This window comes from Pagrus major, chromosome 15 (genome assembly GCF_040436345.1).
Source record: "Pagrus major chromosome 15, Pma_NU_1.0".
In the NCBI taxonomy this organism is placed as follows: domain Eukaryota; kingdom Metazoa; phylum Chordata; class Actinopteri; order Spariformes; family Sparidae; genus Pagrus; species Pagrus major.
Window position 1 is genome coordinate 5,552,912 of NC_133229.1, and position 20,500 is coordinate 5,573,411.

At 42.1% G+C, this 20,500-nt stretch overlaps 1 protein-coding gene across 1 annotated transcript in view; it reads left to right on the plus strand.

Moving 5' to 3' along the window:
• Positions 1 to 11,268, plus strand: part of lrmda (leucine rich melanocyte differentiation associated) — a 227,138-nt gene extending 215,870 nt beyond the window's left edge. The window contains exon 7 of the mRNA XM_073481419.1: positions 9,356 to 11,268. Within this exon, the coding sequence (XP_073337520.1) occupies positions 9,356 to 9,435 (80 nt within the window). The 3' untranslated portion in view covers positions 9,436 to 11,268. The remainder of the gene's footprint in view (positions 1 to 9,355) is intronic.
• Positions 11,269 to 20,500: the final 9,232 nt, after the last annotated feature.

Here is a 20,500-nt window from a genome sequence, read left to right on the forward strand (position 1 = left end):
AATGAATTACAGATGAACATTGACGCAAATTAATCTTCCTGATGTCCCAGGGTTATATGGCAGCTATTTAAAAGTTTAATCAATACGCTGAAGTTGAGAACATGCAGGCGCTGCAGTTGTTTGGCCGCAGTAAACAGCCAGGAGGGGAACAGGGAAGGCCCGAGCCCAGGGCATGCATCATAATGACAGCTATTTATGTTTAATGGACTAAATATTTTTTATTGCAAGAGGACAAATGTCACTTTCATTTTCAAAGTTACACGCAGGAGTTTAAGTTTGAGGCCCGAGAGAGACGGGTGACACCTCAACTGTTAGAATGGTGAACTAATTGACAGGGTCAGTCTTTAAGTAGAGTAAAGATGGAGTAAGGATGGCGTTAGTTCCAACATGTCGTATTAAGCCTTCACTTCTTTTGTGAGAAATGTGCATCATAAAAATGATAATAAGATGGTCCTCATATTGGTGCCATCAATATGTTTTACTTAAGTGACATTCCTTCTTGCTCTACTTTTTCAGCTACAGTTCTCTCTCTTTCATTCGCACACACACATGCACATACATATATGCATGTTTTATACGTACTTTAGCTTTTGGTTGTTTAAATAGGTTGCATTAAAGTATCTGTAGTTTGTGTTTACAGTTTTTTGCAGTTAATACCAATCAGTTTTCAACAATAAATTCACTTCTTACTACAGCCTGACTGATAGTAGATTCTTGGGGCCGATGTTGGGGAGTAAAAATCTTAAAATATCAGCCGATATTCTTATTTACCCAAGATATTTACATAAATACACATTTTTTGCAATTATCCCTCAAATGTGGTTGTCAAACTCTTGGGAAAAAGATATGTACATAATGGAGGCAGGATATTTTACAGCTTAGCAACAAACCTTCTTGTCCAGAATGCCATTAGAGCACTGAAACAGTAAACTTCAAAGGGAATTTAATGATTATAAATATCCCCAAGCATCTCTTTCTGCATCACAATCTCTAAAAAAAAAAAGAGATAATATCTGCCAACCAATGTATTGGTTTTGCTCTACTTCTTACACCACCACAAAACCACATTGCGTCAGTTAATTTGTCTAATCAATGAAAATCTCTGTATCGCTCTCTCTCTCATCATTACATAATGATGTAAAAGAAAACAACAACAGAAATTACAACAAAAAATAAATAAATAAATTCTGTTAAAATGCATCAACAGAAGACTGGCACAGTAGGTGTTCTGGCTGACCTGTAACAAACCACTTGATTCTATTTCATATTAAAGGTTTGTTCACAGAGCAGAGCATGATTTTCTCTGCTCACATATTGCAGATTACACTAAACTACTCAAAAAAAAAGAAAAATCACAGTTGGTGGCTTGACTCAGCAGAAGAGTATATTCATAACAACAATTTATCTGATCCTGGAAAAAGTGAAATACTGTAAACTGACCACATAGTTTTTACAAAAACAGCAGTTGTGAAACATTGGTTGTTTTTGCTTTGCCTGCTGGGGAACTAAGTAAGTACAAGCAGTTTTAACAGTTTATTCTGGTTTCTGCATTCATTTTAATGTAATCATTGCTGGATGGCGGGTGGAAATATACTTCTGGAGCAAACATGTCCTGCATGGACATTGCATTACATTACATTCCTTCTGGCACCTTTTGGCCAAATTGAGCCTAGCCCTAGTTACATAATTGATTTCAGTGGGTATTTGATTGGCCTCAAATGTCCTGATTCTGTGAACTCAAGCATAGGACAAATGCACATTCCCAGATTCAAAGGAGACCTGGCTATGCTGGCTCTTGAGTTGCATCATTATGTATGTCTTTACTTTGCAAATATTTCCAGCTGCACTAGTTACTAGAAGAATAAACAGATTAGAAAATGCTAATACTGGCACATATATCCAGCATACCAATACTTAGTGAAACAATTCTATTTCTCTCCTTGGCAATGTGCTGTGTGTGCCAGCTCGACTCTCAGTAGGCTGAATCACAGTCCACTGGCTGTTGGTTTATGGGACGCAGGGGGGTTATCTATCTGCAGGCCTCCCTATAGAGAGGAGGTGGCGACTCCATCTCATGACGTTGGGCTGAACTGATAAAAGGACAGCCGGAGATGGATCGTGTCCACAATAATAGCCCTGGCTCACAGCAGCCTACGCCCCAAGCTCATAAGTCACTCTCGCACCAACTCTTATGGATGCCTGCCCTCAGCTCCATCTGACCCCATCCCCCACCTGCCCAGCAGTGTTATTTCAGCCCTTGGAGATAATACAGAAAGTGTAATTGCCTTGTTAATTGGCTTTTTTTCTCATTGCGTTTTCCCCTGATGGATGGCAGCACTGATGGAATTGTCGGCTAAGTGGCCAAACTAAAGGATGGGACAGAAAAGAGGAGGAGCAAAAAAAAATGCAGCAAACAACCGGAATGAAAGAGCAAGTGAGAGAGAAGAATCAAAGAGAGAAAATAAGAGCGTAAAGAGTGTAGAGAAGGAGAAAGACAGAGTGGAAGCAGTTGAGACGAGAGGGGAGGATAGATGTGAGAAGGAGGCTGGACGAGAAACTAGGAGTGGAGGGAGTGGATTCATGCCGAGAATAGATAACCTTGATGTTAAAAGCTACATCCGTTGGATGTGTCTTTCGGTGACATATTGATGGCCCTTGAAAAGAGTCAAGCTGATTGTATGCAGGGAACAATCATTAAACCCACTCCATCTCCCGCCTCTCTCTGACTCTTTCTCTCTCTCTCGTACGTGTGTGTGAGCATGCATGCACAATTGTGTGTGTGGGCTGATTAAATGCAGAGTTTTTAAGCAGGCTATGTGAGTTAATATGTTGAGTAATCCCTACAAGTACATTCAGACAAACCAAAGCCCTAGTTGAGTGCTGTGTGTGAGATGAATTTTTGAGACCAGACACACTAAACCAACATCAAAGAATGAGCAGCGACAAAGGTCGACTGTTGGGATGCCTCGCGTCACCTGTGCCTCGGCCAGAAAGCTTCACATGAACACACTGCAAAGACTATAGCCAAATGCCAATCAGTATTTTCTGATACCTGCTTGAGAGGAAATAACTCTCCATACCACCAGGTGGCGGTAGTTTGTATTCGTCATTGCAAAAAGGGAAACTAGCAGACTCCAGATGAACCATTATTTTAACACCACTCTTTGCCAGTATAGCCACTTCTAATCCAGAATATGTCTGACAAAAAGTTGCAAAAGACACTGCATTGTCAGCCCTTGGTCTTCATGGATATGACAGCAACAGGCTCAATCTCTTACTGATGGGCTCTGTCGAAGATTCAACATGCTCATTTGGCTGAAAGGTGTCGACAAGGGCCAACTAGTGCAGATGTTGCGGGACATACCTCAAACAAGTGCCACAGACGTTCACCTAAAGCTAGCCAATTTTGGTGTCAGGGCCCATAACAATGTAGATAAGACCAGATCATCAACACCCGACTGGTACTACAACATTTGAAAACTGGACCTGAGATCCAAAGTTAAATTTTTTCCTCAGGTCATCCTTAACCAACATTTACCTTGCTGGGATAATGCAATGCCTTGGCCACACTCTCGTGGACTTTGCAAATCTTACTTTCAAGTTTCAGTTGGGTAGCAGAACTCTTCAGCAGCCTAACTTTCCTAACTCACACTTCCCATCCCTCTGATCTACTGGTCCTGGTAACTGATGTTCTCTAAGTATAAACTTACACACTATGACATTTCAACTTTCTAAAAACAGCATATGAAAGATACTCTGAGGCTGTTGGAACAGAGGCAAGCTTTGAAAGAGACATCTGTTCAGTTGGATGAAATCAGACAGTCTTTCTACTAAATTATAAAGTATTTTATGTGTTGGAAAATTGAGGCACACAGTATCCAGTGGAAAAAATATTTTTAGGAGAAAAAAGTCTGCTTAGAGACCCAGGAGACAGTTCAGTGGGAGTTTCTGCAAACACTGAAATATCTTTAGTTAACCTCACTGGTCCAAAGAATCGTGCCAGAACCCAACAAGATGTGGATATGTACTACCTGGACCCAAACGGGACCCAGCTATTATTTGAAAGCTGGGACCCGTACCCATGCGGGACCGAGAAATGTCAGACCCATTCCCAGCCAGGAGTCTCAGACCCGATCTGCACCAATTTCACAGCTGACTGCTATTCAACAGTTAATGTTCATTTAAAAGTTTGAAAGGTGATACACAAAACTTTGTGTATCACCTCGTGTGGCTTCAGTAGCCTTTTCCCTTGTGCCTGGCTGTGTAGCATATAAGCATATATGCATGTAGCATATATATATACTATCCCCCTTGCTGCGACTCATTTAGAATCAGCTTTGCAGTTTTGTTACATCTAGCATGATAAAGATAACTCCGACTGTTTGCCTTTTGATCTATAGTAATGATCTTCGTTGCCACGGCTTTTAGCATGTTCTTATTTTCTATCATCTGTGCTCTCTGAGACAAGTCTAGCCTCTAGTCTCTGACCCTTGCCATCAGCTCCTGAGCAGGGTCAAGCAATAACTTAGAAAGTGCACCCAAACCTGTACTGATCCTGGGCCAGTTCTCATGTTCTAGGGTTCAGGTGGACCTGTAAAGACTTCTACATCAGAACCAAGAGTGGGTGCTGGAGTATTGCAGCTAGACACCTTCAAATGAACTACTGAGTGACAGACACTGTGTTGACTTCTGTTTATTTGTTATTGTCATTTTGTACAGCGATGCTGTCATCATCACCTGATTGCACTTTTGACAGAACTCAAGGAGTCTTCGCTTGTTTTTCTGCAGGGATCAGTTTGGTGGCCATAGTAATTTATAGAGTTGGTTTCTACCCTACGCTTACTGTTTATACTTTATGAAGAAAAACGATGTATTCATTAGGAAAAAAAAAAACTTTTCTTACCATGTGTTGATTTCATACCGGAGCACTGTACATTGGAGGCTTTGTACAGCTGGCTTACTCGCACTGTGGCAGAGTGGCCCATCAAGCCCCTGCAGTGAGGACACATGCTTTGGGTAATCAGCTCTGAAAAGACCAGACTGTTTGACGATGAACCCACACTGCAGCATTCACCGAGAGGAAGATACAAGATACAGACTGTACGGTCCTTTAATAAAGACAAGAGGGTTAGTTACTCCCCTTAAAAACAACAAGGTGCTGCGTGACATATGCAGAACAAAGGCCCGATTGTTCCTCCACCAGGGCATGATGGAAACATTAGCCTCCACATCACTTTGTTAATCTGTCACTTTAATGGCTGCTCCCACTGTTCTCACTGTGTGCTGTGTTCGTGCGCATGAGATGAAAGTGTGTATGGGTTGGCGATAATGTGTATATGGTTGAGAGTGTGGGTGTTGATTCAAGTGTGCTCATCCGTGGCTTAGGATACACAGAGGATGCTGTAGACTACCGGCTTTGGCACTGTACCACTCGTTATTAAGTATCAGTTCATCAGGCGGAACCCCACAGGCGTGAGCATGGCCTCAGAAGGCGTTATGTAAGAGTGAGTGTGGTTTGTTATTCCCTTCTCTATCTCCAACCACCCCATCTTTCTCCTGGTTCCTCTCGTAATAAGAGCAAGCTCTCGCTGTGAAGGGGAACGCGGCGAACTGGAATGTGTTTATGCACAAAACACACTGCTTAATGTAACTCTGAAATATATCTGGAGCTTGAGCCAGGTTGTGCAGAAAATTAAGAGACACATTCATGCACTTTTTCACCCAATGGGAAACAGACCTCATCCCTGTTCTTTGTTCTGCTCGATCCCTTATTTACTCCTCGACTCCTTTGATCACATCTATGGCTTTATTATTTTTTTTTTTAAAGCGCTGCTGGAGAGTTACAGGTCACACAACGGCAGAGTTTTCCGACTGGTCCTGGAGAATCTCAGAATGTGTTCCCTCCAATCCTTCTCCGTCCCCACGGGCTAGTGACGAGCTCAGCAGAGTGTGAAGGCTTGAGGGGCCTTTAGCTTTAGTTCCTTCATCTGTGAAGGTTATCTCTGAAAGGCTTTGGTTGCAACCTACAAATATATCCCCTCTAGGTAATATCTTATATGAGCCGCCTTGGTTCTGGTACCTCAGTGGGTAATCTCTTTAAGGGCCCCACTCCTGGAGAGAGTGAGTTTCTCGCCGGGTAAGCTGTGAATATGTGAAAGGCCCCGGTGCCCATGTGATCAGAGCGCTGCGAGACACCCCAAGTCCTGTGGTGTCAAGCCCAGTCTCAAGCCGTGGCACCTATATCCCCAGGCAAATCACGGCAGCTGGAATTCTCCTCCCCCTGCCCCAGCATCCTCACTCTCAAGAGAAGCACACACACACAAACACACACGTATATGTATCCCTCACACACCGGGGAAGCAGGCAGGCATGGAGCTGGTCCCGGATTTTATCGGAGGTGACAGCTCCTCACACTTCAGTGTTTGGATCACCTCAAGTAGCTGGGCTATGAGGGGAAATGAGCACTGCTCCACTACAAAGTCCAGATTTAGATTGACTGAGCTTGTCCTCGGGCCTGTGGGCTGCTGCTGCCGCCGCCGCTGCTGCTGCTGCTGCTGCTGCTGTTGTACTGCTCCTCCGCCTGACAGAACACCCACTACTGCTGCGAGGGACTGGTGTGTGTGTATTTGTGTGTATGTCTGTGTACTTTATATGTGCGCATGTGTGTGTGTATGTGTGTGTGTGTGTGTGTGTGACTTGCCTACTTTGAAGAGTCAGAGAGAGTGGGGGAAAGAGAGCGATGTGTCAGGTTTGGTTAGAATTGAGGGTGGCATCAGAATATGCTTGGCACTAATATGGCACCAGTATCTCTGTCCCCGTCTCTGCTTTCTGTCACTTAGTTGCCATTCTCTTCCCGCCCTTGACAATGTCTCTTTGGATTATGTGATTGGACTTAGTGCTCGGAGGACCCCTCATCCCTCTGCGACACCGCCTCTCCCATAAGTCTCTCCTTTCCTGCCCTGTCTCAGGCCTGGTGGCCCCCCCCCACCCCCTCCCTCCTCTCCCATAACGCACTTGATGTCTATTTAAAAAGCCTGGCGAAAGCTGTATCTGTTCTGCTGTCAGAGGATCATTGACAGCACTAATGCCACTTGTCCTTGCCTCATTTGGCGAGAGGTGACACCTAGCTGCAGTCCGCCACATTCATCAAGTGGCAGCGGGAGCGCCGTGACATCAGAGCCGGAGCAGACCAGTCACAGAGGTCTGGGCAGCCCTGATCCTGGCCAGGATCACCTATCATTACAGCAAAAAAGCACTGCTGGCCATCTTGGATTCATCCTTATGTCGCTTCTTCTTTACAAATTCTGATTAAATAATTTCTGTAAATGTCTTTCCAAGAGTTTACCTTTGCTGAATTTACACTGTTCACACTGTAAAATAGGTATAAAACATACATAAACTTCTTTGATATAATTGGACATATTTTCCTTTTTGTGGACTGTGGACTTGCTGACTTCCCTTTGAGTTTCTTTGCTAGTATGACTAGTTTCAGCTGCTGAATCTCCGTGTATATCAGGAGAACTGTGACATTTTGACTACATCCTGTTGGATAATAAGCGAGAAAACCATCTTCAAAGCCACTGCCTGCTCCTGATCAGGCTTTTTCGTGAAGCGTATCAACTAAAAACAATGTCTTCATTTAGTGCATCATAAGGAGATATTACATAAGTGGTACCCAGTAGCATGCTCTCAACTCAATTGATCCGAACATTTTATTAACCTATTACCTACAAATGCACATGGACCCCCCATGCCACACCCATGCCTGCTGATAGTTGGATAATCGCTCGCTGTGATGGTTCAGTGTGTGTTGGAGCGCTCTACGTGGGTGGCTGTGAGCTTGTTACTGTCAGGACTTTGCCCCGAGGCCATACTGGTCTTTCTCTGGAAGAAGACGCTCATCCTTCCCAACATCACCTCTCATCCCCGACCATGAGCAGACCCTGTTCAGTCCTGCCATTTAAAGCAGCCCAGTGGAATTTTTGCACAGAGCTAAACAAACACGGGTTTGTTTACATTCAGCTTTTCTCACTAAAACTCATCGTCTGTGTCTTTAAGGTCTAATGAACACATTGAATGCATTTGCAAGCTTTCTTTCCAGTGTTTTGAAACCTGCATTGGCATCATTCTGAGGTTGTGGTTTTCTCCTGTATCTTCAGATGAAGTCATTATTAGTGACCCGGTCTGCATTTTGAGAATTTCCGTACATAGTAAGCACTTTCAGTAATATGCTACAGTAGTTGAAAAGGTCCTAATAAGTTTTTATGTCTGTACTACAAGCAAATAACCCTTACTTTCAAGACCTGCAAATCAATGCTCTGGGTTGCTGCAAACTTCTTCGTTCCATGAGGAAAAGACTCATCAATATTTACACACTTACACGATATCTACAAGATCGAGCATTAAAAGAGGCTTGTGTTTGAAGTTATAGTGAGTTAATAACCTTTTTGGCTTGTTACTCCTTTAAACAAAGCATTTCTGCTTTATTTTTGTGAGTTTGCCACCTCTTTTTTCCCCAGATGACTCTAAAAACATTTTGGTTATTTTGCATTGCAAAAAATATGTTTCTTTCTTTCTGCTTTCCTCTGGCAAGCCCTCAGATTTATCTTGTGCCCTACAGGTTGGGAACACTGGCCCACAATTCGGGAATTTGGGAACACAATTTCTACGATCAGGAAATCCAGTCACTGCATTCTTCACATAAAGATGTGAATTGGTCAAACAGTCTACATATATATTTTTTTCTTTCTTCTTTTTCCTCAATTTTTAATAATAATGTTTTCTATTTAAATTAAAGCAGATCTATTATGTTTTTTTCCTGCCCTTCAGTGTTTTACCTATGTTCTTGTGCATGTAAAAGATCTTGAAAGTTAAATAGGTCAAAGTCCGCACCAACAGAAGCTCCCCTCTCCCACAGCAAACACTGCTCCTGAAACGCCTCGTCAGTAGTCCTGCCTTTAATTCTATGACTTTGTGACATCACAATATGTCACCATGTCAGACATTTGCAAACTTTATGGCTTGCCAGTTTGGAGCGGAAGAATTGATTTAGCACAGCTTCTCTGTTGTTCGTTAGTGGTGCAGGAACAGGCGTGTGTGAGCAGACCAATCAGAAGAGACTGGGTATTCGGGAGGGTGGGCCTGAAAGAGACAGGAGCTAAAACAGAGCCGTTCAGACAGATGGTCCAGCACTGGACAGTATGAGAAAACCGATTTGTATTTTGAGCGCTAAAAACATGTAAACCTATTCTAGCAGTCACTCAAAATAAAATGATGAACCTGAAAGTGAGCATAATGTTTCTCCTTTAAAGAATGAGCAACACCTCACCTGACTCTCCCTCTCTCTTTATTTTAGGTGTATTCGCCAAGTGTCGCTACGTCTACTATGGCAAGCACTCAGAAGGCAACAGATTCATCCGGAACGACCAACTCTGATGGACAGCTGCTCAGGCACAAAGACGGACATGAATGACAGTGGATGTTAAGGAGAAAAGAGATCATATCAATCTCTTAATTATTAAAATCACTGGTAATATGCGAGTCACCTGATCACCCACTGGAAAAACTTCATCAAAAGATTTTGTCATGGTTATGTAAGGCCGATGCTTTTTTCTTAGTTTTTAAACTTCATATTCCAGCCCCATAGTTACGTCTGCTGAGCCGGGCCTGCTTCTGCCTCCCTGCTTCCAGCTTCCAGTCAGACTCAGAGATGACACTCCCACTGACATGATTGCCTGTAAGCATCAGCAGCCACACAACTCCAGACACACACAACACACACACGCACGCAACGACAGTCTCTCTCTCTCTCCCTCTCTTTCTCTCCAGCACACACAGAGTCAGTGACAAACACACCCGGCCAATTGCATCCTTTTCTTTGACAGCCATGATGGATCACCCGTCCACTACCGCCACTAATCAAGGGTGAAAGGGGTGACGGTCACACACCTGGGGCCTGACATGGACTCATCTCTCTCATTCTCTTTCTCTTTTACAAACACACATACACACACACACTCACATGCCTAGCTGCTGTTTGAAACATTAAGACATTGCAAAGAATTTGACAGAAAAAGGTTTTATACCGCCAGGTGGTCAAACATTCCAAGATTTTCAGTCCAAGCAGAATGCTTTGTGTTTGAATGAATTTTATTGAATCAGTTTGAACTTTGTGTCTCTTCGCCTGACAGCTGAGCAATAATTTGGTCAGTTTCTGTTACGAGTGTGTTGTATATGTTCACAAATGGATTATTTTATGGATGAAATGTGTCAAATGCAGATTTTAAAGTCAAAAACATTCCAATATTAGCTTTAATAAAAGAGTTGTATCAGATGTAACTAAATGTGAATTTCAGGTATATCATTGTGTATTATTATGGTGCCATTACTGTATCTCTGTTGTTTTGCCTTTCCCACTGTGCATCTTCAACCTTTAGCTTAAAGGGTAACTCCACCAATTTTACACATTTAAGTGTGTTTAGAGGTCTCTGGGAGTACTTCCACATATGTGAAAAAACAGTATAAAGCCTTTTGTGGCTCCAGAGGGAGCTGCATGTAATCTGATACATTTCCTCCAGTGGCTAAGGTGTATTGTGGATAATGTAGGCTCCAGGTTATAAAAACCAGTCCACTGGTCTAGCATTGCACTCCTAAAATACTGTTGGACTCATTATGGACAGTTTAAAAACAAATGATCAGAATCAATACAGCCTTATTTATTCCTTTTTCAAAACCTGGTGCCTGCATTACCCACAATGCAATTTAGCCACTGAGTGACATTACTGAAGGCAATTTAATCAGATTATATGCAGCTACCTCTGGAGCCACAAAAGGTTTTATACTTTCGTATACATGCAGTAATACTCTTCAAGACCTGTAAACACACTTCAGTGTGTAAAATTGGTGGTGTTACCCTTTAATCATGAAACATAACCTTCATTATTTTCATTGCATTGTGATCAATAACAACAAACTAGAAAACATAATCTTCAGAAAATGTCATATTGACTCTATAGTTGCCTCAAATGTGTTCAGATGCATTATTTTTTTAAATGTTAACATTTTATAATCATCTTGGTTTTAATCCTTTATCACAACAACAACAACAACAACAACAACAAGCTAAAGTGCCACCATTGTTTAACATCTTATTTGAAGGTCTCCAGCCAACCATCCAATCTGAAATTTTGACACGAATGAATGACGTGACATAGCTGATCTGATGTAAACCTGTAATAGCTGGATGTCTTCAAGTGATTAAATGGGTGCAACTAACATGTGGCTCTCGTCTAATTGATAAAGAGCTCAAGGTACTCTGGTGCTTTCACATGAATTCCCTCTGCCACCACAATACACTGTTTCCTAATAATCAAATCTCCATCATGCTAATACTTTTTTCCTGTGAGCCAATCAATAGAGCCAATCAGCATTTTAACAGCCCTTTGTTACTCGACATTGCACTCGCTAAAGTGGTTAAAAAGACTGACTGTCTAATCTAATGTCAGGTCATGTGGCTTGATTTTAGAGGTGAAGTAGCTGGATAAACCCTGGTGATGAGGTTGAGAGGGAGAGGCTGGCTGTATTTAGGATTTGAAAGGAACCATGTTGAGCTTCAATCCAGCGTGTCAATCAGCCACACACAGATGAAGGAAAGGTCAGAGATAGCCCCATGTAATGTTTGTCCACTATGTCTCTATCTGTTTATCTCTTTCTTCCTATTAGCTTAAACATGTGTGCTAGTCTACAAGAGTGTGTGCATGTGTGAGTATGCGTGCTTGCTTGCATGTGGTTACACACCACTTCCTACAGGACTGTGTGACCATATTCCAGCTGACATGCCGTTCAGGAGCCTGGTCACTAGTGCCGGCGTTTCAAAATGACAAGGTTTATTTGTCTGTGTTTTGATATGCTCAGAGGAAACTGGGGCTGACAGCCGGAGGAGGCAGGAAGAGGGGAGCCACAACAAGTTCCCCCCCGCACGACACAAAATGTCATCCTTCCCCTGGCTGCGGCGCGCGCCCAGCCATCCTGCTGAAAAGAGCAGACATTTAAAACTTTGTGACATGTGTCACAGGCACTGCCATTGAGCCAGTGCCACTGATGGAGCTGGAATTGACAGGCCCCGAGCCACCGGAGCTGGCTGGGGGACACACCGAGTTTGGTGTGTGTCACTTCCTATCCTCGTCAGGGACGCATCCCGAGCTGCCACACCAACACAAACTGCATTATGGGATGGGCGGGGAGTGCCGAAGCGGGTTGACATATGCTTGACGTGCGCCTTTGCGCATGCGAGGGGATGAATGGGATGCCTGGCATCATGGACAGTAGATTAATTAAGGTGTGAGCCACAGATCTACCTGTAGGCAATGCCCTCTTTGACCCTGAGCTCAGTCACTGCTGCTGCTCCTTGGGAACTTCCTGGCTGAACAAATGGCATGCCACTTCATCAGGGCAGATCAGTGACATTCTGCTGTAGAAGCCCTGCAGGCTGCTCGAGTAGCTAGCATGTATGTGTGTCTATGTGTATGCGCACTCAAAAGAAAAAAGATGTAACAATAATTGTAACTTCATGTTTTCTATGCGCATCCATGCTTGTGTGAGCCCTGGCTGGATGTCTGTGCACACTACCTGTAGTTAATTTATGCTGTTGCTTTCGATTTGTTTGTAGTGTCTTAAAAATGAAATGTGACCAGGATAGTGTAAACACAATAAATCCAAATACTTAACATTTGAAACATTTTGTTAAAGCTCTAAATGTTAAATTGGTTTCATACTACATACTAATTCTGATCAAGTTTTAAGCATGAGGTGCATTCATATTGGTAAGGTGATAAAGTTAGCAATACCCCAAAGATGTTCAATCTTGATTTTTGAGTGTGCTTGTCCCACAATGCAGTACATAAAGGTCTATGCATAAATTGGTAAACCTACATTAAATTATTATTGTTAAATGCAGGCGAAACAACTCGAGGAATATCACTGAAAATTATAGCTAGTATTATTGAAATTTTTTCAAAATAAAAGTTTTGTTCAATGTTTTGTTAGTATAAATGATAACCGTACATTGACCTCCTGTTTACTATCTGCAAGAAAGTATACTATGTCATTTGATATATAGTAAACACTGTATTTTTTTTTTTTACTGCAATTGTGACACAATCATGCAACATTTTCAGATTGTGAATATCTTAAAATATATGTACAGAATGTATAATCTCTAAACTCTATATTACATTGGTGGCACAGCACAATTCACCTCCCCAAAAGGCACAGTAGTGTGTGACTCACTGTCAAAAGAACTAAGGACCAATCACCCCCGTCACTACACATCAGCCCACAGCCTGATGACTGATTGGCATGAGCTAATGCAAATTTACAAGGAGGCAGAGTGAGAAAAAAAGGACTTGTCTTTATGAGTGACAACTGGCCACTGATAGCAGAGCAGCAAACAGGATGGGGTGAGATTTAGATTTAACTGTCCCCTTGGCTCTAGAAATCGCTCCCTCCCTCCCTCCCTCCTCCCTCCCTCTCTCTCTCTCTATCTGTCTGACATACAAACTCTTTGCCTCCTGCACCTGAAGACATTTGGCAGCACACTGCTGTCTCACTTGATCCAGAGAAGCCGAAGGGGGGAGGTGGAAAGTGGCCCTTATTTCCGGGCCCGGTCTTAGATGAGTAACATTTGTCATACAGGGTTGTGCTGTAGTAATTAGCTTGTCAGTGGGCACCAGGCTGAGCTGGCTCTTTCTGCTAAGAAAGATGGACAGACTGACACAGGAGCTGACAGCCAGTCGATAATGTGGCAATTAATGTCATAAATAATTCCACTGCCAATTATATCAAAATGGACTCTGTTCTTTCACAGGGCCCGGTACTCCCTTATCATTTCCTCTGATAAGGGGAACAACCGTCTTCGTCCCCCTATAATTATGGGGCTTTTTATATGGAAATACAACGTGGCCCCACTCTCTCCACATGTTTATAGGAAAGGAGTGAAAAGTAAAAAGAAGGAGACATGGACAATAAATGTACCATGCTAATGAATCTGTGTTTTGTGCCCTTTAGCTCACATATTTCAACGGGTCATGAAGCTCAACTGAGAGACATTCCAAATGTCATTGGCATGTGTAAAAGAAAAAAAATAACTTGATTTGAAAATGAAGACAATTATGTGAGAGAGATCGATCAGAGCCGATGTTGTAAAGGTTGCGAAAGCTTAACCAACAGTGAGAATATTGATCCTGACGCCCCATCACTTGGTGGGAAAAATTATATCCATTCTCTGTCTTCAAGATGCAGGTCAATCAATCGCAGCAGGTGAGAATACATGATGAGCTGGAATCGGCAAGGCTTCAGTGAATAGTAAATGCGCTGTGTATTGGAGGGAAATAAAACGGGAAAAGTGGGAATTTGCTTTGAAATGCTCATTATCTGGCACCTTGGCCTGTTTCCGCCGGGCTCATTTGTCTCGACAAGTGACTCAGTCGCCGTGAATGGTCCCCATCAGCCTGACACTAAACTCTTCCTGTGAAATGTATGAGCAAATAAAGTGAGCTCAGCACATGTAAAGCCCTCCTAATGCATTGTAAAACAGCCTTAAACACATCAGATGTATCTTCAGGACGGGAAGGTCGCTGTGATGGTAATATATGGTCTGTGCTGAGAAGTCTCAAGGTCGTGTCAGATTCGCCTACATAATGTATGATTTCCCGTTACTCTTACAGACTCCAATCATGCCTCGCGAACCTTGATATGAAAATTTTACTAAGTAAATCAGCCACCTTGCTGGCATTTCTATTACCCCTCTGTGTGCACTGACAGAGAAGATGAATAACGCTAAATAATAACACGTGGTAATAAATCATATTTACTACTTGTAGGGAGAAAAGCTGCAGCGGATGTAAAACCTTTTTTTTTGTTATTCTTTCATCTTGCCTGTATGGATTTTACTTCAGGTTTTCTTGTTTGTTGTGTACGTGCGTGTGTGTAAATGTGTTCTTTGTACTTTATGGAGATGAGTGTGTCACTCCTCCACTTGTCACTGTCATCTTGTTAGATTGTGTGCGTAATTATTGTGTCATTTATTGCAGGAGAATTGCTTGCTTTGAATAAAGCAGTTAAATGACCCTGTTAGCATAATTAATTTAACCATCCTGAGGGGCTGCAAAGTCGCACTCTCATGAATATTAATTATTGTCAGTGTCAGTGCTAAATATTGTACAACAACAATGCAACATGTTTTTGTTTTGTTTTTGTTTTGAAGTGAAACATTGTTTGATGCAATTTTTGAGTGAGATTTTGACTCCTTGTTCCTGATTTACAGTCTTTTAACAATAACACATTTACACAAATATAAAATACAGTACTTCCCAATGGCTGCATGATACCAGACGAATATTAAAAGAGACACTTTCTCTTTTATTTCCTCGGCTACATCATTAAAACAACAACAATATTCACTTGGCAGAGAGCATACAGTAATTATACAGGATGGTATGGCAGAGGACACGTTATGTTTGCATTTTAATGTTCGCACCCTCAGGCCCTACAGCTAATACTTAACATGACACAAATCATCAGCCATCAATTTTACACGCTAGACTTGAACAATCAAACATTTCAAAGGAAATTTCTTGAAATATTGGCATTTACTTCTTTCCTCTACCAGGTCCTGAGGGTGGAAATGCTGATTGCGTCTATGTGTGTGTTTGTGCGTGCTGTGTTTATCTGACAACTGGACATGAACAAGAGCCAGAAAAAGCCCTCAGGAGAGACGGATGATTTTCTCACATGGGCAATTCCATTGAGGCACAAGAAAATTCTTGAACAAACAGCGTACTGTACATTGAGCCAAGTGATGTGTACCTACCAATGATATCACACTCCCTGTGGAACTGGTGTCTGCAGTTTATGTGGCTCGCATTGTGCATCGACATGGGAAGCTGTGCATGAGGAAATTATGTTCCCCATGTCAAGACCACAAAAAATATTTCCCATGAATGTCTCTGAACTGTAAACAATGTCCATACATTTCATATGAATACACACATTATGGGCCCCGTGTGTGACCTGAGGGAGGAGTGTGTTGTGTTGCGTGTCAGACTCTGTGGTATTTCCTGCGGCGCTCCGATCCTATCTCTGGGGTCCTCTGGAGGGCAGCCTCTCAAACGGCTCGGCTTGGCCTTGGCCGGTGACGGTGACATACAGAGGCAGTCGATTTTTGATACCCGGCTGTGACTAATTGTGAGGAAAAGGTGAGGGAGATTTGTTCTGGGGCCATTCTTAAAGACATGGAGATCCAGCCAGCCTCCCCTAGGTACGGCTTAGCACAAATGAAATCCTTGAATCATGAAAACTCTGAAGGTGAGTGGCTATTTACTGCAGCCAGTATGGTTCTTTATGGAAGTAATATTGGTGGTCAGTTGTAGGGAGCTCATGTTTTAAGTATGCTGCTCCTCTCTCTGTGGATAGCATTTTAAAGGTAACTTATTGACTTTCAGTTGTCTTCTTTACTGTCGTAACATCCATCCATCCATCCATTATCTGAAACCGCTTATCCTGTTCAGGGTCACGGGGGGGCTGGAGCCGATCCCAGCTGACATTGGATGACAGCGGGGCACACCCTGAATAGGTCGCCAGTTATTGTCGTAACATTTTAAATGGATAAAAAGCATATAAATATCATTGGGGAAAAATATGTTTAATAAGAGTTGTGAATTTGATGTATGCACTGGGATCAAATACTTTGTCTGTTTTCTGCAACTATAAAGGTAAAAACGGAATCACATTGGATTCATTTAATCAATCAAATGGGGAATTGTAGTCTAGTCGATGTGAGTGAAAGCGAAAGGCTCAAATTCATTATCTGTACTAACTATAGATTTGTTAAAAAATGTGTAAAATGAAAATCAGTCTTTGGATTTTAGACTAATAGCGCCCTCATATGCCCCTGGGATGGTCCCATTTGGAAGAGAGTTTGGAAGTCTTTCGTCATATGTGACTTTGTATGTTCATTTGCTTTTAAGTCGTAATGTGGAAACAACGTGGACACTGCAAAGAACATGTGTTGTATTTTATTGCTTAACCTGGCTTTTTATACGGGTTCATGCAAATAAATGACTTCTAACTAATCTAGGTCACTCTATTTGGACAGCAGCTTTGACCTAATACCATATTACAAATTGCATGTGAGCACAATAATTATATATAACACATGAATTACTAAAAAAAGCGTCTCACGAGCAACCAAACATTTACTTTCCCCTGCCATGTTTCTATGTATAGGATGTCAAAGTCATGTTGTGTATCAAAATTATTCAAAAATTCAAAAATATTCCACAAATAACACTTGTATGTGTAAGAACTCGAAACCGCAGCCCAGTCTCATCACTACTATGCAGACTTTGGGCCCCAACTGACTTCACCAGCGCGAGATGGCAAAACTCCAGGATATTTTGGCTGCATTTTTTATACAGTGGGAGACAGTGGAGATGTGTCATCCATCTTTGTATATGTCAATGGGTTGTACTTGCTAGACTTTACGCTAAATGCTAACAGCAATATATTAAATAAACATTCTCACAATGGCAATGTTACCATGCTGATGTTTTGTAGGTATAATTTTTACCATGCTGACTATGTTAATTGTTCGCATTAAGCATTGTTAGCATGCTTACATGTGCTGATTAGCACTAAACATAACAAATGGCTGTGTCAGGGGACTCCCACAGTCAATGGGATTCAGCTTCTGTGGACCATGAATGTCTGTCTGAACTTTAATGGTCAAAATCTCAGTAAAACATCAACCGTCTACAAAGTCTGGACCAAACTGGCGGACAGACAGCGGTGTCCCTGAGTTCTTTGTCTTTGTATGTAGACAATCATTTCTGTGCTGGAAGTTGACTTCAGAGTTGTTCTCACAACCAACTACACAGATCATTCAACATTTCAAATATGCATATGGTGATTTAATGCCGACAGCACAAAATATTGAGCCATTCACTAGAGTCAGTCTGAATGTCCCTGAGCTAAAGGTTTATTGGTTGTTATGCTGCTTCTCTTCCATGTGTGGGTAAACTTCAGCCGTGAACCTTCGCATTTGGGTATTAGCAATGTTTTTTTTTTCTCTCAGACAAGCTGATAGGCCTAACCTTGTTCGCCTTTCCAAACATATTGATTAGCCTGTGAGAAGAGAGGCTATGAGACCAAGTGCAGAGGCTAAACTTGAAGTAAATCACTTCCTACTAATAGCATCCCATTATTTTACAAAAGTTTTTCACTGTAGTTTTGAAGAAACGTGAGACTGAATATGGCAGAGATAACTTTTGAGTTTTGACTGAATAATAAAATAATAAAAATAATGTATCATCAGTCTTATCAGAATGACGATTTGCATTAAGACATCCCAAGATGCCTGATTTGAGAACATAAATTAGATTTTACGATAAACCCCCAGCTGTAATGACAGCCTAAACCAAGGAGCCTGCTTTTGTTTGTGTCAGATAGAAAATCCAACAATCAGCAGCGGTCTCAGAGAGGAAGATCCACCAACTTTTCCAAAGAGGACATTTAACACAAATTTCAAATGGCAGTGGCAGGCAGAAAAAAGAGAAAAGCCAACCCCTGTGCCTTTGTTGTTCTCCTTTAATTCTGTTAATCGCCCCCAGGTAAAGATTAGCTGCTCTTGCCAATTTAATTCAGCCTCAAATGATGCTGCTACAAGGTCACTTTTTCTTTTCTTTGCTCTCTTCCTCTGTCTCTTCATTCACCCCCCTCCTCCCCCATCCTCCCATCCCATCACCCCCTCTCCTCCATTTCTCTTTCCGTGAGCAGGATTGAGTTGTCATGTAGTTCTAATAGGCAGCACAGGGAATCATTAGTCCACCTCGGCTCCCTGACTGATGGGTATTTCACTCCAATCATCTGAGTACTGTGCGTGTGTTTGCGTAGGTGTGTGTATGTGTGCATGAGAGCGGCCTTCTACATGTGCACGCACACACACACACGTGAATCCCCCCCGCCACAGACATCACCCCCACCTCCCCACCCGCCACTGCATTGTGCGCCTGCTGCTATTGACGGAGTGTCAGAGCTGAGGGGAGATGTCTTAATCAACTTGGACACACTGGGCATTGATTTGACAAGCTGCTGTAATGACCTTCTTGTTTTCGTAAAGGATCACTGTTTATCTGGGCCACAACTGATGCGCTGAGCATGCCTCATTGTCATGGAAACTATTATCACGGCTGAATTGGGATGTGGCTCAGTCTTTGGATCTCTCTTTTTCTCCCTCTGTCGCTCTCTGTCTCAGTCGCATGCACAAACACACTGTCTCTCTCATGCACATTGATATTGATACGTTTGAGGTGATGCAGTGTAACCAGATGTGCGTGTGTAATGTACATGTGTGAGTTCGTGCCTGAATGTGATGTTTAACACCTCCAGTGAAATCATCGGGGGTCAAAGGGAAATGCGATAATTGGTGTCAACATCTTTCGCATCAATGTTATGGAAATCATTACAGACTGGATGGATTGACTGAGAAGGCTCAATAATCCCCAAGACAGCCGTTTTATTTACCTTGCCTTCCAGCTCTTTTGGAAAATTATTTTAAACGTTGTAGCTCATTGATTTACTAAATGACCCATCATGACATCTAAAGCACACAGTTTATTCTCAAAGGGAATAAAGAAGCAAAAAAAAAATCTATATCATACATACTATCATACAGATAAGAATAACCTTATAAAGGGACAGTTCACCCCAAATTGAAAATAAATAATTTTCCTCTTACCTGTAGTCATTGGTGATGACTGGGAGTCAAGAAATGTAGGTAGTGTTAAATGTCATAGTGTGAGCTCAGTTAAGGGGCAAATCAAAATAAAATCACTAAAGAAAAAAAAAGCATTCCACAATCAATTATCTGATGCACTTCTTAAATACATGGGCCTACTTGGTTGTTGTTGCTGTGCGACACATGTTGCCAGCTGAACCATTGTTTTTCTACAGTACAGTGGGCCTGTTGGGCGCTCCTCTCTTGCAACATGCTTTACGTTTTTCTTGCTTTTTTTAGAAGTTGAACTATTCTCAGCTTTTAAGAGCAAAGCATGGAGTCGCACCGCTTATTACATTTAATAGCCTGTTGCGCACGCAGTGCAGCTCCACAGGCAATTTTGAGGTGACTGCTTTTCGGGTAGAGTACTTTTCCTGATTTGCAGCTCCGAACCATAATTGGGAGACCTCTGGTTATAGGCTTTGTAACTTCAGCATGCCTTGTATGTGGTGACTATCTTTTCACAGTCTGGACCAACTCTGCAGTGAATAATACAGGTAGACACCATAGTAAAACTGCATCTTTAACTTTGGGGGGCATAAAACCCCATAAAGAAAGCATGAACAGGTTACCCAGGATAATACACAGACCCTTTTGCAAGACGTTTCATGCAGAAACTATTTTCCTTTTAACCAACTTCACCCACTAACTGAATAACAAGAAGGAAGA